This window comes from Borostomias antarcticus (assembly GCF_949987555.1).
Source record: "Borostomias antarcticus genome assembly, chromosome: 8".
Taxonomy (NCBI): domain Eukaryota; kingdom Metazoa; phylum Chordata; class Actinopteri; order Stomiiformes; family Stomiidae; genus Borostomias; species Borostomias antarcticus.
Window position 1 is genome coordinate 16,111,568 of NC_140241.1, and position 25,682 is coordinate 16,137,249.

Here is a 25,682-nt window from a genome sequence, read left to right on the forward strand (position 1 = left end):
ATGTAGTTATATTTGGATGTGTGCACGCGCGTGCGTGTTTGTGTGTGCGTGCGTATGCATGTGTGTTTGTGTGTGTGTGTGTTTGTTTGTGAGTGTGTGTGTGTTCATGTGTGCGTGCGTATGTGTGTTTGTGTGTGAGTGTTTGTGTGAGCGTGTGTGTGTGGGGGGATTGGGCTAGAGGCCTGGTATGAAGTGACACGCGTTAGTCCTGGTCCTGCGCCAAACACCCCAGTGAGCCAGGAGAGTGGGAGGGTTAAGCAGATGAGAGAGGAGGGAGGGAGGGATAGAGTCATGAAGAAGTGAAGAAAGAGAGGAGGAATGGAGGGATAGAGTCATGAAGAAGTGAAGAAAGTGAGGAAGGATGGAGGGATAGGGTCATGAAGAAGTGAAGAGGTTCTCATAGAGGGGGTTGGGGGGACACTGCCGGCTCTCAACCCACAGACCATGGATGATAGATGCATTTCATAGTAGAAGAGAATAGAGATGTAACAGTACAAACATTTCACATCATGATTATAGTAACCAAAATTATCACGGTTATCAGTATTATCGTGGTATTGTTAAAATGTCCTGAAAATGTTCAAAAACTACTGATACACACTGAAATCATGAAACTGACTGAAAACCACAAATAATTAGCTATGTAGTTTTTGTTTGCATAAACATTAAAATAATGTGTCTTGGAGACTGTTACTAACTTTGTTTAATGCTGGATAGTATTTACAGTGAGTTTTTCAAAATTCAAACACTGTTTTAGTGATAATTTTATGGCGATAAATGTTATTGTATTTTATCACGGTTTATCATTATACTTGTTATTGTTACTTCCCTAGAAGAGAATGGAACCCCCCAAAGGAAAGATACATAGAGTGAGTGATCAGGAGCCTCTGGGTTTACCCTCCCCGGCCCTGAGCTGGGAGCCTCTGGGTTTACCCTCCCCTCCCCTCCCCAGCCCTGAGCTGCTGGCCTGACATCTGCTGTCCTCTCTAATCCAGGGGATTGACGCCAGCGATTAGCTGTTCGTGTGAAAATGACGTTAAAGATGGCAGCTACTGATCAATACATCCTGGGAGGGGCCTCCTCTCATACATCAAGAGTCCTGTCTGTGGCCACACACACACACACACACACACACACACACACACACACACACACATACACCCACTCACTCACTCACTCACTCACTCACTCACTCACTCACTCACTCACTCACTCACTCACTCACTCACTAACACACACACACACACACACACACACACACTCACTCACTCACTCACTCAGACACACACACACTATACACGGCATGAGGCAGAAGGTAATGAACATCATGTAAACAAGTGCTAATGTTATTGTTTACATGAACAACACATGCTGGCTGGTGTGTCTGCTCACGTCTGATGCATGGTGTTCCAGTCCTGCATTTGATAGCATGGGTTCCAATCCCACATGTGAAACTGGGCAAGAGTTTGAATCCTGAGCACTACAGGTGCTGTGCATGCTGCATGCAGCAGCACATGTCTGAGCTGTTCTCATTAGTAGAGGTAATTAGTTCACTACAGAGATTATCTCATGTACAGTGTAGAGCTTGTTGATGTTAAAGGTAAACAATGGACCTCATTCCTGAACGCAGTTAAGAAGAAGTTAAGAAGAAATTTCTTCTTAACGCCACTTACGAAGTTCCCGGGACAATTCTGGCATTCCTGAATGGTTTCTTTTTTTTAATTTTCTTTTTTTTTTGTATTTTATTTGTGAATTTTCAATTTTAATACAAAGGACGACACATACAAAAGAAACATCTACCTCCCACCCCCACCCCCCACCCTTAAAGAAACAAAACAGAAAATAAAACATGCTCTTATAGGATACAAATAAGGCTAATAAAGCAATCTGCACCAGTCCTTGACTGGTCTACAACAAGTGAATGTAACAAGGTAGGAAAAAAAGAGAATAAATATAAAAGAAGCTGGCCATATACAGTGGATGTAGACAAACATGTCACAAATCAAACACATATATTCTAGGTCAGGTTTGATAAATAGGACAGGAACGGTTGCCACATTACATCAAACGTTGTAGACTTGAGACAGACGGCATCTCGGATTTGTTGTTATTGTTAACAGGATTTAAGAACGCGGAAATGCAGTCGTAGGTAGGCCAGATTGGAGTGCGCCCGTTCGCAAGGGCTGCATTTATGAGAAATCCGAGGTAATTGCGTTCACATCAATTCTACAGACATCCTAAGCTTGAATCGTGATCATAAATACGAGGATATTTGTATATTCTCCAATTACGTTTCACATTCATGATTCTACAAGGCATCGCAGTGTCCTAAAATAAATTAAAAAAAACTACACAAACAGTGCAAATGGCAGTGAATTAATAAATAAACACTAAACTCGGTCGCTATAAACATAGGGCCTATCAAGATCCATAAGTAGCCTACTCATGCATTTAACTAAACTGTATAATTGAATCTGCTCTCAGCACATCCCATCCCTTTCATGTAGGCTATATATTTAGCATTTTGTATTAAAAGTCCATATATACCGTCTTGTTTTCTTTTGTTATTTTGTATTGGTTCTTTTCACCTTGCTTAAGCTTAGTGTGCACGTTATAAGAGCCAGCGGAGAAAAATCTCACTGCTCATTTTACTGGTATGTTGCATGTGACGAATAAAATGTTGAATTAGCACGTGACCTTGAACATCAATCATGTCAATTGGGAATGTCTCAACTTTTTCCACGCTGTCTGGGGATTTTGTGTGCACACGACCCTGTAGTGCACACGACCCTGTACGAGAACATGCATTCAACTTAAGAAGGGGAGCACAGCTGAGAACACTGGCGGTTTAGGAACACATTTCCACCCATTCATGAATCCGGCGGGGATCTTTCTTAGGGTTGGTCTTAGTTGGTCTTACGAACATCAATTGACATGATTGATGTTCAAGGTCACGTGCTAATTCAACGTTTTATTCGTCACATGCAACATACCAGTAAAATGAGCAGTGAGATTTTTCTCCGCTGGCTCTTATAACGTGCACACTAAGCTTAAGCAAGGTGAATGTCTTTGTAAGAAGACATTTAAGAAGACACCTAAGAAAATGTTCAGGAATGAGGACCAATGTGAGCAAAATGTAGATTATAGACACCTCATAAACATTGTGAGATGACATTAAAAGCAGTCTCTACATGAAAAAAAAAAACAATGGAGCAACCTAGTACTACAGAACACTAGTATTTTTTAGACCCACACTTCAAACTAAGGACTATGAGCAAATGGACATTTTTAAGCGAGATCTCAAGACGTACCTTTTCAGTCTAGCCTACAATCACTAGCCACAACCTTGAGACAGAGAAAGGCAGCCTCCAGCCTGCTTGTGAATCCTCTGTATATATTGGTGTATATCCTGTTATGCACTGTGTGTATATTTAGATGTGTATACAGATGCCGGTTGCCCTGCAACTGGCATGTTCTGTTTTAATATCTGTGTTGCTTTCATGGCTCTGCATGCTACTAACCCTTTTCTGCCTCCCTTCTCCCTAGCACCTCTCTCTCTCCCTCCTACCTTCTAACCAGGTCCAGTGGATGCCCCACTGTCACCCGCAGACCACCCTGAGTCCAATAGATACCCCCGTGTCTGCTGTGGATGTCCAGTACAGCCACTTACCCTGTCCTCCTCCCTAGTGTCTCTCCCACTTATACTCCAAACAGGTCCTGTGGACTCCCCCTGTCTCCTGCAGGCCACCCTGTAGCAGGTCCCGGAGAACTCCCCCCTCCTCCGCCAAGGTCCATCTAATGGTTCCTGGAAAGGCCCCCTGCCTCCTCGTGACCAGCTTCTTCCCACTCTGTCGTCAGCTGTCCCTATCTAGCTAACCCCACCCCTTTTTACCCTTGGCTCTCTGCTTTCTGTCTCCCCACCTCTGCTTTGTGGCATTCTCTATGAGCCTGTTCTGCTAAGTGCTTACTGTGCGTTGTTATATAATTCACTTAAATATCATATTAGAGACTACAGGGATAGCTAACACATAATGCCCTACCATGTAGGCAACTTCTCTATAACTATTTGTGCACTCTCCTGTTAGTCATGTGTTAGTCATTTAGCCCATGTTTACTGCTCTGTAAATGTTCTTAGCCAATAGACAAACATTTTCCAGGAGCTTGCTCGATCGTGTCGTTGAGAGAGGTCAGGGAATAATTTTTACGGCTCACTTTTCTGGCCCCTGGGTGAACCTGTTTTTTTTTTTGCTTCCCTCTGTAATATGTAGGGGTGGGATCTATGCCCACCCTCCCATTGCTCTCTGTAAAGCACATTGTGTTGCCTCTGTGTATGAAATGTGCTATACAAATAAAGTTTGATTTGTTTTGACTAGTACAACAGCACAGTAGTATTGCAGCACACTAGTACTACAGAACAGGACGGGCGGACTGAAGGAGTCAGTTCTGCTCTGTCCTTTCCTTGGCCCACTACCAGAGGAGACTGTGGACCGGTCTTCACTCAAGTAAATGTCACTGCTTCCTTTCCTGCATCCAGCAGAGCTGTCATATTGCTTCTCTCAGGAGATCAGAGACAGATTGGAATGGCTCCTCCGACATCTAAATTGCTTGTTTTTCCAGACCTGGACGCACCCTTCACTTGGCTTTTGGCTTTGACCAGCCTTGGCTTAGTAAGTTATCGCCATGGCTTACAAAATGTGCCCCCTTTCGCTCCCCTATCTGTCTGTCTGTCTACCCTCTCCTCTCTTTTAAGAAGACACTTGTGAAGATGAATCGGGAAGAGTGGGTTAGTCTACTCAATCATACACTCTTCCATTTAAAGGAACATGCCAACTTTTGGGGACCTAACGGCTCTAATGTGTTTCAATGCTTCCTACTGCACGCACAGAGCAGAGAAAGGTGTGTGTATCTTACTCTGAGGAAGATGGCAAATAAGATAATTTCTTCAAAAAGTTGGTGCACTTCTTTACCAAGCGCAATGCGGCCTGAATATCACTTAAGGCGTTGTAGCAGTCTAAGGGTTAGAACTATGGAAATGTGACTATCACTAGGTATAATCTATGATTATACCGCGGTTATCACAAATATGAAGGAATATGGATTTAATACATTAAATCAACTTGTATGGGGCACCACCCTGTTCTGTACAGGGAAACAGATAACCTTCATCAATAGTCAAATGTATCAATCTCAGTCTGAAGGAGGTCTTGACTCAATCAAGTGACCTAAAGATCATGTGATGACGCTAGGACATGATCAAAGGTTAATAATATTTATTGAAGTTATACTAATCAATTATCAAAATATCAAATATCAAATATCAAAATTCTTGATGAGAACCGATTCCCAGTGAATCGATTCCTTGGAATCGTAAACCAAAATCCTTAACGATTCCGCTATCCATTGTCGTTGCTGCACATGCGTAATGTCGTCACACGCACGCTACCTTGTTTTGTTTTATTAGGCCGCAGTAGAAGAAGCCAGCAACATGTCGTCTAGGCATAAACGTTCGAAAGTATGGTAACATTTCACACGACAAGATGACAACACGGCCACGTGCAATGCTTGCAAAAACCTATATCATCAAAGGGGAAATACTACAAATATGCAAAAACATTTGGCCACACAGCATGTGATAACTTTGCAGGAATGTCACCGAAGTGACGACAGCAGCGCAGCTAACGATAGTGTAGTCAAACACACTCTGGTGCTCTGGGTCACGGTGAAGGCATCCCTGCGAATCTTAGCTAGCCACCTAGCCCTTTCCTCGCCGTTGCTTGGGAAGCTGTGGAAACTTAGACTTGAATTATATCGGGCCGAATTCGCACACTGTGGCACACAACAGTGCTCATTGGAGCCGGAGTCACGGCGTTGGTATTTGAACAGACGTTTTTGTTTCTTTTGTGACATGGTAGCAGTCTGCTAATAATGCTAATGTTTACGAACGAATGAACGAATGGCCGGCGACCGGAAACTCTTATGCCAAGCGACGCACCCGGAAGTTCTATAGCGCTACTTAATGCACCCAGCCTATTGAGGGAATGATGCTTCGTTTTGAATAAATCTTAATATTTTACTCCGCTTCGTGTCGTGCCTAACAATGCCCCCTAGCTGTTATAAAATCACTATAACACACGGCCTCTCGTGGTTTATTGCTTAAGTGTAAACCAGCTTTCACTATATGAATTATCTCCATTTCCATCCATGTAATTTAGATGACGATGTTCAGAGTCAGGCTGGTGGTAGTCGGTCTGAAAAAATACTGATTTGTTTGTGTCAGTTTCATTTTTAGTTCAAGGTGAATACACCTAAAAACAGCACTGTAATTGGTATGTTCAAAGTAGTACATAAAACATAAAAGAAAATTTATGTTAATAAACCTGTTTGTACTCTTTTTTGCCCAATGAGAATTGATAAGAGAATCGATAAGGAATCGGATCGATAAGCAGAATAGAAAATGGAATCGGAATCGCTAAAATCTTATCAATTCCCATCCCTAGCTGTTGAGAGATCCTCCTTGGAATGTGTGCCTAGGTTTATTACCACGGGGGATGGGGAGAGCAGGATGTCAGGCCTGCAAGATCCTCATCAGGCGTCACCAACATTCCAATCAGTGGGATGGTCTCACAATATGGTCTGTAGAATATTTGTCATGTCCATAATCTGCTACAGCATAGAGAGGCCAGCTGGGGATCACAAGGTCCTCGTTCGATCCCAGCTTCCGGAGTGTGCTGAAGTGTCCTGATCTGAACCCCAAAATTGCTCACATGCGGCACGGTACCTAGTACTGTCGCCTCATAGCATGAAAATCTCCGGGTCTTTCTGTGCTGGATTTGCATGTGTGACAGTGGCTGGTGATTTGGTCCGCAACTCGGCAAACCCCGAAATGCGCTAAGGGGCAAAATAAAAGAAAAAAGTTTTTTTTCGTTGTTTTTTTTTTTTTGTATTACCAAAGTTGAAGTTGTGAAGAACCCACTTACTATAACAGACAACAGTTTTAGGTTCACGAAATACGTATAATTAGTCTGCAAACTAAGCTCGTTTTTAGCTGATTTCGAGTCGGGTTTGGGGGCGGGCAGATCGATTAGCATGATTTGGTTTCATTGGCTATTGCTTCCGGGTTCTCCGCCCCCCACCCTTCCCCAACACGCCGGCTTTGTTTACATTCAGTCCCAAGTTTAACCATGGATGCTACAGCTTTTGCTAAAGAGGAAGACGGGGATGGCATCCAGGACATGGAAAGAGTTTTAAGAGCAGCTAAAACTTCAGCAGAGCAGGACTCGTTCGTACACGGAGTTGTATTCTTGATGAACTGTGATACAGGGATGACTGTATCAACAAAGCAATTCACAACACTGTTGTCTGCCGCCAAGTATTCGGCTTTGCTTTGGGGTAAGCTATCTTTATACTATCTGTGTAATGTATCTTTACATTACATTATCGTTAGTCGTTTAGCAGTAGCTCCTTTCTAAACAAGTGACTAAGTCTAGCTAGCATAACAAAGGCACTAGCACTAACTAACAAAGGCTAGCTAGCTAACGTTAGCTAACATGCTAGATAGCTGAGCTGTCCCTTTGTTCCTAAACTAGCCAGCTACCTAGCACAGGGACATGGCTATAGCTAGTGAGCTATCCCTTTGTTCCTAAACTAGCCAGCAAGGCAGCTAATATCTAGCCAGCTGCCTAGCACAGGGACATGGCTATAGCTAGTGAGCTATCCCTTTGTTCCTAAACTAGCCAGCAAGGCAGCTAATATCTAGCCAGCTGCCTAGCACAGGGACATGGCTAGCTAGTGAGCAAGCCCTTTGTTCCTAAACTAGCTAGCGAGGCAGCTAATATCCAGCCAGCTGCCTAGCACAGGGACATGGCTAGCTAGTGAGCTATCCCTTTGTTCCTAAACTAGCCAGCGAGGCAGCTTATATCTAGCTAGGTAGCTATATTATAGAGAGAAACAGAATGAGAGAGCATGAGAGGTATGGTAGTCTGACACCTTTGTTTTTTGTTTTGGTTACAGGATGAGCAAAGCTCCAGGCCTGTGAGGATTTGCAGCTCTCCCTGGGCCCCTCCATACCAGCCAGCAAGAAGATCACTATGCACTACAGCTTTGATTTTGCACAACAGGTGAGAATACATTCATCCTATCATGCATTAGCTAGTCTATTTAATCAACACTTTCTGGTACTATTTTATCTATATGGAGTGCCAGTACTGTGGGCAATAGTTTAATGTACTTTCTTCCTTCTATTCTATTGCAGTTTTGATGCTGAGAGACCTGGCATGGTTGTGGCCAGAGAACACCGTGATGCACCGGCAGTCGAGTTTCAGCTACTGCGCAAGCCTGATGTCCTGCCCCCCAGAGAAGGTCTTCTTGTGCAAGCCCCACCCGGACTGGACATGGCCAGACAGACGTATCTCTTTGACAAGATCAGAGAGTTCTGTTCTGATGAGGGACGAGACGTCACATATCCCCCGCCAAACTCCACAGCAGCTCAGAACAAGACTGTCCGCTTGTAGATTCACTGCAGATCATCAGGACGGACAGCACTGCAGGAGAAAGGCCACAGCCTTTTCCTGTTTGTATACTGAAGCGTTGCTTGTTCTCTTGCACAGACTTGCCCACACTTGCACAGACTGTATTGTTAGAATATTGAATACTGAGCTGAGTACTGTTGTTATTACCTTGAGTATTGAGCTGGGGACTGTTATTCATTTGTTGTAAACTTGATCACAATGAACACTATGCACCTTGTCTATAAAACAGACAACTGACTGTACACTTTAACACTTAGACTGTTGCCTTTTTTTGTACACTTTACTACTTATGCTTGTACTTTATATCATGTATGTGACAATAAAGAACGTTACATTTGAACTTAATCTTATATTGTGTTGTGAATGCAGTTAAGAACAAGATTAATACTGACTCAAAGAGTGTGGGGTCATCAGTGAGAGAGCACCCCACTTGGCAGCCACTCTCAGTTAATACCCCAAGTTGACAGCCACTCTGACAGATAATGACAGATCGTCCAGTGGGGGAGTGGCTGGGGGTGGGGTTACCAGGCTATTGTTCACGCCCATTACCTGGCAGTCAGAGGTGTGAAAATGTTGGAGAACTTTGGAGGAGGATTTCTCAGCTAAGTTGATTTGGCAGTACTAGCATTCAAATAAGCATATCTTCTTCAACTATGTTCAGATTTCAATGTATGAGACCTCATTTGAAAGCTTACAATCTGCACTTTAATAATCTGTAAAAAACTGAAAAATTATTTTGCCTAGTTGAGGACCAAATTACCAGCGGCGGTCACATGTTCTTCTCGTGTTTGCAAGCGTTTCCTCTCAAAGAACCCAATAAGAAAAACATTCAGAAGAACAGATGCTCTTCAGGCTTGTCCCTGCCCTGGACTTGGACTGAGCATTTGGACTTGGACCCTAGACACCATGAGACCCCCCCCCTCCCCCAGGGTGGATGCCCCCCCCCGCGCCCCGTACACACACACGCAGATAGAGAGAGAAACTACGCACGTAGGGGTACCAATAATTTGCAACACTTGGGACAATTTAATTGTTCCTACCAAAACGTAAACAAGATGCAAACTACTATAATTCCACACCAAAACAAAGTCCATCACAAGATTACGACAACTCGTGCTCAAACACCACAACGGCTTTATCAAACTGAAAATAGCTCTGCCAGTGCTAACCATTCTGGGTTATCACATCGCATTCATAAGCCATCGTTCTGACACCATAATAAGGGGAAGCTTTTGTCAATGACATGCAACAACAGGTCCTTATCTCTCACATAGCAGCGACATTCACACACATTGCATGATCAATCTGAAATGCATAACGCTGCAAAGCAGGACTCGCCATTAGGTTTTGCTAGCCGTTAGCCAGTTGTATTGGTCAAAGTTAGCTTCTTGAAAGTGCCTCACAAATCCCTTGGCTGGCTCATCTCATCATCATCTTCTCATCGTTTGTCAGTTGATGGCCCAACACACGGGGAATGGGCACGAGGTGTACAAAAGGAGCTAGCCAATAATGACAATGGTGTAGACTATAGGATACCCTACTAACACACGCAGGTTGCGCAAACGTTCGACATACGGCCGCTATAGGTGACGATTCGTCTGCGCCGCGTGCGGAAATTACGCGGCCATTTACGGAAACGCAAGATCTGCCGTTTAGTAGCCGCTACGTAAGAACGACACGTCATTCCGAAGTTGCGGCCGCGTGCAAAGAACGCACGTGATCACGTGGGCAGGAACCTCCGTTATAAACTCACCTGGCTCACACTAGATTAACAGGTATTTATATGACTTGGTCTGCACGTCTTTTTCGCACGGTGCAAATACGGTGCGGCCGCGTGCAAAAAACGTGGGCAGGAACTTCCGTAATAAACTCACTTGGCTGACACTAGATTTACAGGTATTTATATGACTTGGTCTGCACGTCTTTTTCGCACGGTGCAAATATGGTCACTTACTGACCACTGGCTATATTTAGCATTTGCAGTACCACTGGCTATATTTAGCATTTGCAGTACCACTGGCTATATTTAGCATTTACCAGTACAAAAACGAATTAATGCTATATGGGGATATAGCAGCAAGCATTATGATACAAACCAATATAAGACTGAACACCATTAACAGTTTAGAACATTTTATTACACAAAGTACATTAAAAATTAAAAGTATACATATTTACAAGGATGAGGTTTACGGTCTGTCACATTATGCATAGACAGAAAAGCAAAAAAAAAGCATGTACAAGCTCTGGCTAGCAACCCATTATCTGACAATTGCAAAAGTTCTAAAAACAAAAATGAAACAGTGCGCATTCTGTGGCAGGCAGACCGGGAACAGACCGTTGTATCCCACAAAAAAAAGGTTAAAATTTACAAAAACTATTTACAAAAAAGGCATCCATCCTTGCAGGCTGGAAAGGCAGGTTTAGGGAGACGGGCTGGGGGTCACCCACATCTGAATCGAGGGTCTGGGCAGAAGAGGTCATCCTCATCTGAATACTCCACTGTGGTCAGGGCTGGAGCTGCGGTCAGGGGCTGGGCTGGGGAGGTCAGCTGGGCTGGAGCAGATGCCTAAGGACATAATGAAATGGCTGTAAAAGCAAGTCGCATACGTTCATTGGAAGCGTGCCATGTCACTGGATACGAGAAAATTAACTGCCTGACATCACATACCTTTTTGAATCGAGCAGGGGCATGTTTCAGCATCTCCTGCAGCTGGGCAGACACCTCCGTCACAGTGGTGCTTGGCTTACAGGCCATAACTGCACCTTTTAACCAAAAAGGGAATGGTTTCAATGCACATGGAATGAAGCTCAGATATCGTGTCTGCAAAACATAAAGACAATCATTTACTTTTACATTTCCTTAACACTTCCCTGCAAAAATAAGGAACAAAGTTCTGCCCTGAAGTTACTCACCATCTTCCTTTGATGATCCTTGTCCTTCAGCTGCTCCTCCAAGACCAGCAGCTCCTCCTCCGTTTTAGCAGGGTGCAGGTCATCCAGTACTGCTCCCCGATAGCTGTCTGCAGACTCGCCGGACAGTCTCTGCTCCAGCCTCTGCTCCAGTCTCATCATTGTCTGTGCCATCTCCCTCAGACTCTGCATGACGCTGGAGAACTGCTGACACATCATCCTCTGGAAGTCTGGATATTAAACACAGATGTGGCTATAAGTAATTGTACGGTCCCATAATGGATATTCAGCTCAAAGTATATCCCTACATGCAGCATGAAGTAGTTCACAAAATTCAGCATACCAGCATCTGCAGAGCTTGATGGCAACACTGCTGGAGCTGTTGGTCTCACAGGCGATGGCATCAGAGAACTACCTGAAAACCAGAGGATAAAGGGATGAGCAGGAAACTATGGTGCTGGCGGCGTAGTGATTCTGGCATAAGGGGAAGAATCAACTCGACATGAGACATGTCAGACCCTGACCTGGTCTGGCCGGGGTGCTAATCGCTGATGCATGCTGCTCGTGCCTGGACGTCTGAAGGGCTGAAGGGCCTGGGCTCACAGCGCCTTGGCTCAAAGGACCCGGGACGAACATCTACTGCCGAGTAGTGAGATGTGAGATGAGCGAATTAGTGAACTGAGTACATGAGTCTTCCGAAAGTCCTGAGTTAACTAAGTGTGCAAATATGCATAGACATTTCACCAACACAAACATGCATGGATACCTGCATTGATAACTGGCAGAGCAGGCCTTCCGGCTCTGGCACCTGGCATAGCTGGTCTGGTCTGAGTTCTGCCGACCGGCTGCCTGGGCACTGGAACATATAGTAGAGGTAAATTAGCTCAGATTAGTCAACTCAAGTAGTACTTTTTTGGGACTGTTGAATGCACTTTATTATATTACCTTCGTCACTGGAGTCATAGCGTGTGTTGCGCTGTCTCTTCCTTGTGTCTTGGGAGTTAATCCATTGATGACTGCTGCTCAAACACCTTCGCCAAGGCACTGGCTACTTCATAATGCTCTGTGTGTTCCTCAGCAGACAGAGGTTGTCATGGCTCCTCTTGATGTGCTTGTGGAGGTAGATCTGGGAGGTATAGGAGAATGGGCACTCAGAGCAGGAGAACACCCAAGTCTTGCACAACTCTAACATCACAGCTAGGAGAGCGAATGAGAGAGACCATTAAAAAGGATTATCTCACCTGTAGTACAAGTTCAAATATAGAGTGATTATACATCATTGTAAATGAGAGCTTACTCTCAATTGATTCACGAGGTTAAATAAAGATTGAATGAATATGTAGCTAGTGGGGGGTTACAACCACACAACTGTGGAGAGAGAATGAGACACTTGGTTCCCTCCTCTACTGGTGTTCATGGCCATGGCCACACACCTGGAATACTCCAACCCTGATTTAAAGGCATAAAAGTGGGGAACACATTCTTGAGACGGTTCCTAAAACTGGAGGGGAAAAAAACGGGAAAATGATCTTCCCTCTCCTCATCACTCACTTCTGCATGGGGCTGAGCTCTACCCTGTCAGCAGTGGCAATACATGGGATAGCGGCTCAGCACACAGGAGAACTGCACAGAGAGGAAGGAGGAGAGAGAAAACCAACAACAAAAAAGGCAAGAAGGGTTAATAACTGAGCGAATCTTGCAAGTTTGCACTACAGGGAAGCAATTGCTCAATTTCCCTGATATTGTGGCGTCACTGGCGTCAGTGATGCGTCTTATGAATCTCACATGTCTACCGCTAACATTAACTCAATATCAATATTCCCTTTTGTTTATCCCGTCTATGGAAACGTATGTGCATTTGTACTTACGTGTGCCTTTATTGATGATCAGGTGTTTCTCCACCTAAGGGCTGGCCAGACAGAACCATCAGAGACCATTGGGCTGAGCTGAGGAGAGAGCGACATGTTAGAGTGTATGTGTGCATATGTATATGGTGCTCTTCTGTTAATACTCATGAGGGCATTCAACTGAACAAGACTCACAGAGCCTGTGGTGCTGTCCCAGGACTGCCCCTGGCCACGCCTGTCCCCGTCTTAGCGCCTCTATTAGTAGTCCACATCATGAGTACCTATTATGCAAAATTTGCATTTGTATGTGAGTGAAAACGTAGTACACAATTCTTTACCCGTTTGACAGAATGAGCAACCATTTCAACAGTTAAGAGTAACACGAAATCCACCAAGATGGCTGCTGTAACAAAATGAGCCAAGATGGCTGCTATAACAAATCCTGCTAGCTAGCCTAGCTCCGTTGTTGGGGCTTCTTGTATTCTGTTAACGTTAACTTCGGAAAAATGAATGCCTAAAAACAAACACATACTAACGGTGTCGTGGGTTAATGTGAAATCAATGAGTAAGCTAATTATCGCATTTTATTCCAAGCGATGAAACAGTACGAACGTGCAGGAGCTCGCGCGAGCCTGCTAGACTCCACCATGCCCGAAAAAGGCTAATCACGTTAGCTGGCTAGCTAGTTAGCTAACATTGGAAAGAGAGCATCTGCATATATATAATCATTACAATAGGGTAGCTTGCACATAACGTTGGTGTTTTATCTGGGACGATACCAAAATACATAGTATGTATGTATACATACTAATGTATACATTGGAATTGAGATACTTACAAGATCTGTGTTGTCGCGGAGACAAAGCGTGTTGGTCTTTCTCCTTGTTTCAAACGGGGCGGAAGTTTACCGTTCTTCTTCTCCTTCGCTGGGTTTAGTGGCGGATCGCAAACAACTTTAATGTGCATACCGCCACCTACTGGCACAGAGTGTGTAACTTGTTTGTCTAGTTCTTCAATTGTGTCACAGAAAGTAGCCCAATGCCTTGCATTCTACGTTCACTGCTCAGCGTTCATTGCTCACATTTAGGTTGCAAAATTAGGAGTTTATTCATAGGCATATTTTTTATCATTCTTTTTATTAGGCCTAGACTGCAAATCTTTAGTGTTAATATTAACTGTAAATGAGAAATTACACACAAAACAGACATGCAGGATTTCTCCTCATTATTACAATTCTGTAACTGTATGACTTCAAAATTTATTTTAAAACCTAAGTAATTTACAAATGTTCTGACCCACTGTGACACATTTCCAATAAAGTCAGATTGGGACTGTGATCTAACCACATTGTCACGTTATTTAATTACATCGTAGTTACGGATTTAAGCAGCAGTGGCGGCTACGTTCCCTTACAGTGTACTGGAGGACGGCTATTTTGGTTATTTTGCGACTGAAAAGGCAAGTGTCAGCTAGGTGTCAGCTAGGTCCGCTGCTGGTGACGTCGCAAAGTTACCACAATTACACCAATGTGTCCCGTCAGTTTTACGTACTGTGTTAGTAGGGTAAATACACTGTGAGCCCAGCCTGCTAAATCTGTTCAAAGACGCCACCTGCCGGTGGTGCATCACTTAAACGAAATAACACCCGTCTGAAATCCCACAAGATTTCCAACGGGATTTCCCTGCCAAATACTGCGATGGTGAAATGCTGCAAGATGGGCAACTTCCAACATCTGTACACGGACTGCACTATATACTATATATTAACTTTTCATTTTTTGCACTTGCATTTTGTACTATAGTATAACAAGCTCGACTGGTGTGCGAACACAGATGCGCTCTACAAGAAGGAGACTCAGGTACAGGAGTGCGGTGGCCATCGGGAGCACCGGGAGTTTTCCTGGTGGCCTGGCGCGCCAACTGGCCTGGTCCGCGGTAAATGGCCTGCCACACCCCCCCCCCCCCCCCCCTTTGTCCCAGCAGCCATCAGGCTGTTTAACAGCTCAGTTGAGGGCAGGGCTGACCTGAGCTCACCTGACCCCCTACTCACCCCCTTCCCTGACCCCCCCCCACTCCCCCTCCTTTCGTGTGCAATTTACTACTGACCCTTTTATAACTTTATTGCTCACTTAACTCACTTTTTTTTTATCAGAGGCTCACATTTTATGACATGTCGATTGATTGAATTTGCCATCTGTCTCTTGTTGTGTTGTGTATTGCTGTGTCATTCTATGTTGTGCTGTGCCGTGAGTGTTACATGCTCCCTAAGGTGTTATAAGTACAGGGGAAGAAGGGAACAGGCAACAGTCTGTGCCTAGCACAGCTGGCAGATGGAACCAGGGAAAACTGGGTGTGGTGAACCGAAAAACAACTGTCCAAACCAAACAGTACCTTTTTAAATAAAAGGTTTTATTGCAGCGCCGACTATCTGCAAGTATTCATGAATGCAAACATAGTACACAAGACAGGGGGGTAAACAACAAACACAACACAAAACTAACTAACAACCAGAGACTAACTGAGGGTAGGAGAGGGGGAGGGAGAAGGACTGCCTGAGCGGTGCCCCAATAGAACACAGCAGACAGGACACAACAATGAATGCCAGGGGCCTCATTTATCATTGAGGTACGCCATATTTTACACGGTCTTTTTCGCGATTTCAGTCGTACGCCATTTCCCCCCCCCCACATTGCGATCTATCAAGCCGAAAGGGCGAAAATTTAGTCGCCTTTCTACTCGCTTTTGTAGGACACCTCTCAAGTTGTCGTACCGATTTACACGGTTTTCTACACCCTTTTTGAACACAGGGGGAACTGGCGACGCAGGTGGTGCGTCGGTGAATTACAATGTTTGATGGAGAGAATAAGAGCGACAGTTTCTGAACGCACAATCATGTAGGCTAATAGCCCAATTCAGCACAAACATATATCGGAATGCAAGATTAGACGTGTCCTCTAACCGGCTCATTCATGGTCCGATATGGATTTGTTCCCCAAACTAGATGCGCTGTCCCAAACCTTTCCGCGCTATATGTCACACACCTAATGCAGGCACTCCATCAAACGGCAATAATTGACCAATTAGATTGTCATTAATATGTGATCATGTGGACCTGTTTGCTGTTTGGTAAGCATATAAATGACAGTCCTCCTGTGCGTAATACGAGCCTAAATGAATCCGGCGCTACTCGGCCTACTGGCCGAGATAGAACTCCAAAGAGGTGACGGCGATGGCGACTGCACCCACATAAGGGCACCATCAGTGAATGAATACGTCTATGTGAATCGCTAAAATGTGCACACTATAAATACCCAAATCATATGTGACGCCGACATGCTCATCACAAGTGTAGTGGCACGGTGGCCTGGCTCCACGCATGACTCATTCATCCTGGCGCACAGCAGGGTAGGGGCTAGACTGGAGGCAGGCGCTGCGCGTGACGGCTGGCTTGTTGGTGTGTGCATAGCCAAGATACATATTCTTTGTCTTATTTACTTTAATCTTTATTAGCATTTTCCATCCATACAACGACAATACAATAAAACATAAAAACTTACAATAACAGCTTATGGGTACTTCCATCCATGCAGCTTTTTTTTCTTACTCAAATATGACAAATTTAATATTAGTGGTATCATCACACTTCCTTCTATAATCCATCCATTTTTCCCATCTCACTTCAAACTTTCCTTCCTGCATCCTCAATGCATAAATAAATCTCATAAATCTCCTCCACAACACCCACCACTGCTCCTTGGTTGGGGGTTCCACCTTATAGCAAGCCCTCATTATTGTCTTTTTACTAGCAACCAATAGTACTTTCACTAGGTATCTGTCCCCTCCTTGTACATCATTCTGTTATGTTTGCCAAGATGTATATTCAAAGCTGATAAGAATGAGAACCAGTCAAGACCCCACCACAAAATGAGGACCCAAGCCCTCAGCCCCCTCCCCGTCATGAGGTTTACCAGCGGGGCCAAAGGGCCCACACTGAGGTCATGCGCCAGCTATGAAGACACAAACAAGTAAGGTTCACATTTCTACCATTTTATTGTCTGTTGGTGGGTGACTGTGTGAGGTGTGTGAGTGCGTTTGTGAGTGAATGTGTGAGGTCTGTGAGTGTGTTTGTGAGTGAATGTGTGAGGTCCGTGAGTGTGGTAGTGAGTGACTGTGAGGTCCTTGAGTGTGGTAGTGAGTGACTGTGTGAGGTCCGTGAGTGTGGTAGTGAGTGACAGTGTGAGGTCCGTGACAGCATGTGTGAGGGAATGAAGTGCAGTGAGGATGTCCTGTTGGCTCTGGTGGTGTAGTGTGGTGACCTCCACCAACTGCTGCACAACTGCCCCACAACTGCCCCAATCCCTTCTGCCATTTCCCTCTGGGCCTCTAGGGTCATGAGCCTCCAGCACAGCGTCCGATAGGAAGCCCAGCCCTCAGGGACCCTTGAGGCAGGGACGCTGGCAGCCGGAGGTGGAGGCGTGGGCGGTGGAGACGGAGACGGAGGCGCTGGAGATGGCACTGGAGGTGGAGGCCGGTGCGCTGGAGGTGGAGGCACTGGAGGTCGTGGCGCTGGATGTAGAGGCTGCAACCGGCGGGGGCACGACCATCAGGTCAAGGACCACTGCAGACTCCCCCTCCTCTGAGTCCCACCCCACGTCAGAGTCTGGAGAAACAATTTCAGTCATTTTCTTTGAGTTTGTCTGTTAACTTGATTATGCATTAAACATTTCATTGTGCAGCCATATTCAATTGATATGTTTTTCTGTTGGCAGCCAAATAAATGCTTAAGTGTGATTAACCGGGTGATTTAGATGAGAGTCTTAATTTCCCAGAGGGGAAAATGTTTAATGTGGTCTAACATTATGAAGTGGTCATCTGTGTTATCGTTCCCTGTTTTTGGTCCTAAATCAATCATAGCCTACCACAGAATGTGTGGAATATTTGCTTTCCTCACAGCCACATAATACAGCATGTCCGTGTAGCCTACGCCAGATACAGGATGCACGAAACGTACAGTAGGCTACCTAAACTGTAGGAGCAATCAGACAAATGTAGGCTCGTACAAATAGCTTACCTTCCGAAGATGATTTTCTTTCCTTGCGTGGACCTCACCAACAAGCACATGCACCTCCGTCTCCGAAAATTTTGTCTTCTTTCCGCGTTTTTCCATAAACGTCTTTGTCTGTCCTATGCTCCATGCTATATTATGTCGGTTCCTTCCGGGGTATCCACGTTGTGCGCTGTCATAGTTTTGACCATATATGGTTGAATTTGGGCGTGGAGAGGGCGGAACACGGGGCGCGTGCGCGTCCGCTCTCCTCTACGCCACCGTCGGATTATTCGTGGAGGAAATGGCGTACGACATTTTTGATAGATCCGAAAAGCGTGTAAATATTCTCGTCGTACGCTACTTTTCGCATTTTCCTCGTTTTCGTCGTACGCCCTCTTTTACACCTGAATTTACACGCTCTTTGATAAATGAGGCCCCAGGACTGGACAAGGGCGGGACCAGGAACCACACGCACCACTGCTTGCGGACACCACGGGGAGACAGACAGGGAAAACAACACAGCCAAACATCCCCACCCTTAACAGTGAGCTATTGGATACATAGTTTCCCAAAAGGGGATTAATGAAGTATCTATCTTATCTATCATATATCTTCTGATTTAGAGTCCATAAAAGTGTCCATGATGAAAGTGTCGACTTGATGTAAATAAAGCATTATTGAAAGTTATTATTTTGTTAAATGATGTCCAAATGTCTTTTGTATGTCTACGTCTTCTGATGTTGAGTCCAAGAAAGTGTCGACTTGATGTAATGAACGCCTCAATGCAATTCACACTCTCTTCACTGTCTCATGGTAGCCGTCTCACATGCTCTCAGTGTGCATGGAAGTGGTAGGACCTCCAGCCACTCTGTGAAGCGATGCACGTGGGGGGGGTGGAGGGGGGTGCTCCACATTCAACACACCATCCTGACAGGCAGGTCTACAGTCTATGTGCACACAGACAGACCGACAGACACACACACACACACACACACACAGACAGACACATAGACAGACACAAAGTGCATGTACTGTACAGTACCCTACCACCTTGCTCTCTCTCTCTCTCTGTCTCACACACGCGCACACGCACAGACAGACACACACACAGTACACACACACACATACAGTTCACAGACACACATACAGTACACACTGGGAATTGCTTTGGCCTCTGATAGGCGCTCCAACTGAGGCAGTCCTGACAGCTCACCCTGACCAGCTCTGTCACTCCACTAACGGAAACTAACAAAGCAGGCACAGCACCCCACTGGGAGATTGTCTCCCCACTGTGGGTGTGTGTGTATGTGAGAGAGAGAGAGAGACAGAGAGAGAGAGAGGAAGAATGAAACAGACATGAGACATGAGAGTGAAAATACACACAAATATGTAACAAAACTTTAAACTTCCCAGGAGACTTCCCTGTCCACTACACAACGTCTATAGCACATCATCATCATAATCATCATCACCACCATCATCATCAACACCATCATCACCATCAACCTCATCTGCATCCTTGTTCATTGACTGTTGTCTCTGTATTCTTCATTACAATGGACGTCTCAAGAGGGAAATATCACTGAAATTGTTGCACCTCCAGAACGCATAGATCATCTTTTCATAGGAGCCAATAAAAGCATTGAGTCAATTCCCTGGTCTGTATTTCAGCAGGACTATGCAAACATCAGAGCTCCACTTCCCAGCAGAATATCCCCATCACTGCACTCTCTGGAATGTGCAACCAACAACTCAACATTTTATGAAAAGCGCTTCGATACACACAAACAAATAATGCAAAGACTATGCAAAATCATTAACTTTTGATGAAAAGAGCTGTAATTTTTGGGGAAATAATAGATCCTGCAGCGTGTGATTTCTATAGCTACTGGGCGACTCAACAGAGAGAGACATGACTTAAATCACTGGTCCATTTAGTTCCTGCAGGAACAGTGGATTACATCTCAGCAGAGACCTTCACCATTCTGATTAGACATTTTGCAGAGTATGTGTTGTGTGGGAGAAAGTAGGCTACTATTGCGGAGAGGTATAATCACTTTGACCTACAGTGGTGTAGATGCTCTCCTCTCTCTCTCCCTCCCTCTCTCTGCTTTTCCCTCCTTCTCTATCTCCCTCTCTCTCCCACTCTCTCTCTCTCCCTCATGAATGAACGCCTGACTCCCTGGGCTGTCTTTCCTGTGTTAAATCCCTGCCTCTTTAATCTCCTTACTCATCCTCTTTTAAAATGCAGGGGCGCAAGATAGACCAGGAAACAGCTACTGGGGGGCTGGCACTAGCCAGGGAGGAGGGGCTTACTGGGGAGGCGGGGCACCGGGTCCTCAGTATTTCAGTATGGTGGGGGTCAAGACTAGTTTGTGGGTGGGTGTGCGAGTGTGTGTTTGCGTGTGTGTGTGTGTGCGTGAAGAGCTAACATGAAAAGTAAATAAAGGCTGCACACTGGAACATGCGTCGGACTTCCAAGAGTTTATTTGACGTTTCGGTCAAAGGACATTCATCAGAAATGCCATTGCAAATGTTGGCATTTCTGATGAAGGTCCTTTGACCGAAACGTCAAATAAACTCTTGGAAGTCCGACGCATGTTCAGGTGTGCAGCCTTTATTTACTTTTCATGTACTGCCCCCTTTGGGTTTTGCACCTGGTTTACATTGTGGATTTGCAAGTTCTACTTTTTGTTCGTGAAGAGCTAACACATGCATCTCGGACAGAAGAGATTTAGCATATATTTTTAAAAGGCACCTCAGACACTCTAAGTCACATCCCCCTTAAACAAATCTCTGTCAAATGTAATATTGCAAGTAGTCACATTTTGTGCAGAATGAACTTCAACACCTATATTCATAAACTGTAACCAACCATAAATCCACGTGCATTGTACTGTAACACAGCTAACCCACCTACCTTATATCATCATCTACATATCACACAAATGCATCAATCATCACATTTTGCCAAAGATTTCTCCAATATTGACATATTGGGGATGCTAATTTCTTCGAACAATCTGAAAAGAAGTGTTTGAGACAACGACAGTCGGCCTGTGCTAACGTTGAGGGTGATGATTAGGAGGGGAGTCAGAGTCCTGGGGATCTGCACTTCCACAAGCTCTGTGGACAGAAAGTGTAACTGAAACATCTAGCTAGCTGCACTGGTTTGAATTTGCAAAGCTCTTTGAAAGCAAGGCACGACCCAGTATCAGGGACTGTATCCCCTTTGGAACACGTCATCTACACACATTTCAGCTTTGAAATCCAACCTTAAGGGTCAAACAGCTACGCCGGCAGTTCAGCTGCACGGTTCCGTAGGAGCTCTCCCACTCTCTACGGTGCAAGGCCACAGCAGTTACCTGTTTCCCAGAAGTAGACAGACTCGCCGTCGTCAGCCGCCTGTGTGTGAGCCACTCTCCAGACGGCGCAGAGAAGCAGGAGCGTTGCCCCCCACAGGTACCAGCAGCCCCCTGTCCCTACACCCCAGCAGCCCACACCCATGGTCCTCCACGGGGAGGGGAGGGGAGGGGAGGGGAGGGGGAACCACTCAGTCCAGAAGGGCAACTGGGAAAAACAGGATGGCCCCAAAAAGCGAATTGGCAAAATTCAAGTAGGTGTGAAAGTCTGTGTGGAGTGTGTGTGTGATATTTGTCCCACCGGAGTTAGGGACCGGTGCCTCCTCTTCTGAAGGACAGACTTACTTGCTCTCTCTCCTCCTCTCTCTCCCCTCCCTTTCTTTCTTTCTTTCTTTCTCTCTCCCTCTTCTCCTCCTCTCTTCCCCACTCTTGGAAGGCTGGTCCAGAGGGAGGTTGTGTCAGTGAGAGGGATGAGGCTCAGATACAATGATAGCGTCTCCCTCGTCCATGGTTAGCTGCTGGTCCATGGTTAGCTGCTGTCGTCGTACGATGCTGCTTCTGCCTCTGTCCTCCGGCTGTGGAGCAGTGGCAGTGGCTGTGTGTCTTCGGTGTGGTACCTCTCCCTCTCTCACTCGCTCTCTCTGTACTCCCCCTCCCTCCTTCCCCTCCTCACTGCCTGTTCTCTCTCTCTCATATGTGCTTTCTCCTGCGCTCTTCTCCCCCTCTCTCACCCCTTCTCTCTCTATCTCTCCTCCAGCCTAGAGCAGCGGATGGTCTCCTCCTCTCCTAGCACACACACACGCACACACTCACACACACACTGAGCCTGTTAGCACACAGGATCAGAGAGAGAAGGAGAGAGGCAGAGCGAGGGAGGGGGAGGGATAGAGAGAGAAAGCAGCTCAGGTTGGAGCAATAGAGAGAGAGGAGGGGGAGACGGGGGGATTTAGGGGCAGTGGCGTCTGGTGGGTCCTAGAACCGGGAAAGCCAGGACCAACGAAGCACGCACACGCAGCGCGCACTATTTTTTGGGGGGTGCACTTTCAAAGCATGCCCTGATGGGCGGTTTCACAACCCCATGCCGAGCAGTGGCATTTGTTATATGTAAAACACATACAGGAAAAGTACAGTAGCCTAGGCTACTGATGTTTTTTTAACACATCAACAAAGGCCAATAATTTGAGAGCGAGCGAATAAGAGGGCAATATTTACAGTAGACCGAAACAACCAAGCTTTTAGGGACACACTTAATAAACTACAGAGCCATTATATGACAACAATAGCCAAGCACCACAAAGAAGAATGACAGGACGATAAAATACACCCCCTTAGGGCACAGCACTCAATAGCCTACACCCCTACTTCACTAATCAGTGTTTAGGCTAGTACTAGCCTACTAGACCTATTAGCCCACCACTTCAGGAAGCAAAGTTCACGCTAAATAAAGCGGAACGGGAACGAAAATACAAGTTACGGAGATATAACAGATGTGTTATCAGTCTTAGTCATGTTCCAATACTCAAAACTGCCAAAGTAGTTATAAGGGAGAAAACCGTTAGATAAGTTTGTTGTTTTGTTCCATCTTGTCCGTGACGTCACTGGCACGCTCAACTTGACAGCTACAGCGGTAAATAGTGGACCTGATTTTACCGCTATGGCGTCTGAAAAACCCACAGAAGTAATTGAAAAAATATCAAGAGGAGGGTCGTACTGTATTGCTCCAGGCTGTAGCAATGAATTTTATAAGTCAGGCAGGAGAGAGAGAGGTGGGTTAGAAGTTATAGTCAGAAGCTAGCTAAAAGGCTGGATGACTAACCACTGTGTTACATAAAACGTAACTGGAGAGAGACTGGCACATGACACTGAAATAGATCAAATGACAAAGAGTCACAACTAAGCCTGTGCAAAAAAAGATAAAAACGATTTCCTAATTTCTCTAGACTGTCCCAAATCCACACGCGAACACCTCTGGTGCCATCAAGGACCGAATGGTGTGTGGCTGTAATTGTATTAGCCCCAAAGCACCAGAGAAGGGTCCATCTGCAGAAGGTCCATCAATGAGAGGCGACGTCCATCCTCAGGCCACCAGGTGACGTCCACCCTCAGGCCGTTACGTCAACGTGTATATAGGCGTGATTTCTCCCGCCTCGCGACAGTACTTGAGAATATGGAGAAGGTGGGTCTGTGCTTGTGAACTTTAACGTGAACGAAAGTTTTGGTGTTCATATTATAACTGATTTATCAATAAATGTATGTATTTGGCTTCAGTAGTGAGCAAGCGTAAGGTATATTCTAACAGTTCCTGGGCTGTAGTCATATCATTTAACGTTATTTAGCGAATTGAATATTTGAACGATAAGCATAAGTTCATTGTAAGCGCTTTGGGCTCGTGATGAAGCGCAACATTATTTATTATCAACTATATATTCCTATATAGAGTATCAGTGTTTACAGTTACGGATCTGACTTGCCGAGGAAATTCCCTAACCCTAGAATTGCACGCACCATTATAGGAATCATCATTAGAACATGTATTCTTGTGGTAGAAATGCTTTTTTCACCTTTTGACATTTTATGTTTTCATGCCTTGAAAACGCTTTTCTCAGCGAGAGAGAAGTGTCATGAACATTTTGACTTTCCATGCGCCCCGAGGTGTTTTGCTCAGAATGAAGGCCTCCCCCATGTAGAATAGCACGCAACATTATAGGAATCATCATTAGAACATGTATTCTAGTGGTATAAATGCTTTTATTTACCTTTTGACATTTTGTGTTTCCACGCCACAGACCCCACAACTCAGCCCCTGAGTGGGCTAGAGACGCACGGTCTTCGCCGGTGGGTGCATGGAGATTGCCTGGTCCATAGTAGTTCTAGCAGTAGCTGTTACATACAGCTGCAGCAGCTAGCCCACCTCACATTTTATTCCAGGAAATGTACTTTCTAGTTAGGTGGGCTAGCTTGCAGAAGCTTTGCAGAAGCTTGCAGAAGTACCTTTTATACTTTTAAAATATTCAACTTTTTCAACAATTTTTTTGAATGGAAGTCAATGGGGGAGTTTTGAAATCTTCTTCAGCCTTCAACTCCTTCATACTTTGAGCTACAGAAACCATTCAACTATCAAAATGTTCAGTTTGTTAAGGTCTTTATGGGGTATATTTCAGATTTTTAATAACTTTCATAATTTTCTAAAATATTCAGCTTTTTTCAACAATTTTTTACAATGGAAGTCTATGGGCAGACCTTGAAACCCCTCATCAGCTTTGAAACCTATCTCCTTCATTTTTTGTGCTAGAAACCTCCTTCAAAGTTTAAAATGTTCAGGACCTTTAGGTGAGTAAACTAACCATTCAGATTTTTGAAATTCCTTATAGTTTTTATGTAATTTAAATTTGTTTGGGACCCTTTTTAACATTGAAGTGGATTTGTGGAATGTTCAGTTTTTACAGTGTAGCAGCTCGTATTTTGAAAACATCTGCACGTTTTGTAAACTGCTGTCGCTCCTACAGTTTTAACAGCTCATACACATATTCTACATTAAAACGTTCACACAACTGTGCTGATTTGTACAATGTAAGTATCTAAGCCGTGTGACTTATAGTTTTAGCTGTATGACGATTTGTTCGGTAACTGCGCTCTCCATTGAAACGTATGGGCCCACCCTCTAACTTTTGAGCTGCTCATTTTGCATTTTTACCCTTTTTCTAACTTGTCGCCATGGCTACAGTTTTTAAGCTACACGGACATATCATAGCCTAAAATGTTCAGCATTTTCTCAGGATTCCTAGGGTGTCAATATCTAAGCTGTGATCTTTATACTTTTTGAGAGAGAGCTGTCTGAAGCCGGCATGCCTTTCCATTGAAGTGAATGATGGTCAGTTGGGATTTGTGTCGTACCTGCAGCAAGGGGTGTAGCCGGGGGAGTCTCCCAGCGTGCTGTCACAGCGAACTGCGAAGTTTCAGCCGACACCTACCATACATGACAACAA

General features: G+C 44.9%; 1 protein-coding gene across 1 annotated transcript in view; it reads right to left on the bottom strand.

Annotated features, from left to right (window-relative positions):
• Nucleotides 1–21,841, bottom strand: part of thsd7ab (thrombospondin, type I, domain containing 7Ab) — a gene marked incomplete at both ends in the record, with an annotated part of 328,169 nt that extends 306,328 nt beyond the window's left edge. The window contains one exon of the mRNA XM_084442488.1: nucleotides 21,700–21,841. Within this exon, the coding sequence (XP_084298614.1) occupies nucleotides 21,700–21,841 (142 nt within the window). The remainder of the gene's footprint in view (nucleotides 1–21,699) is intronic.
• Nucleotides 21,842–25,682: the final 3,841 nt, after the last annotated feature.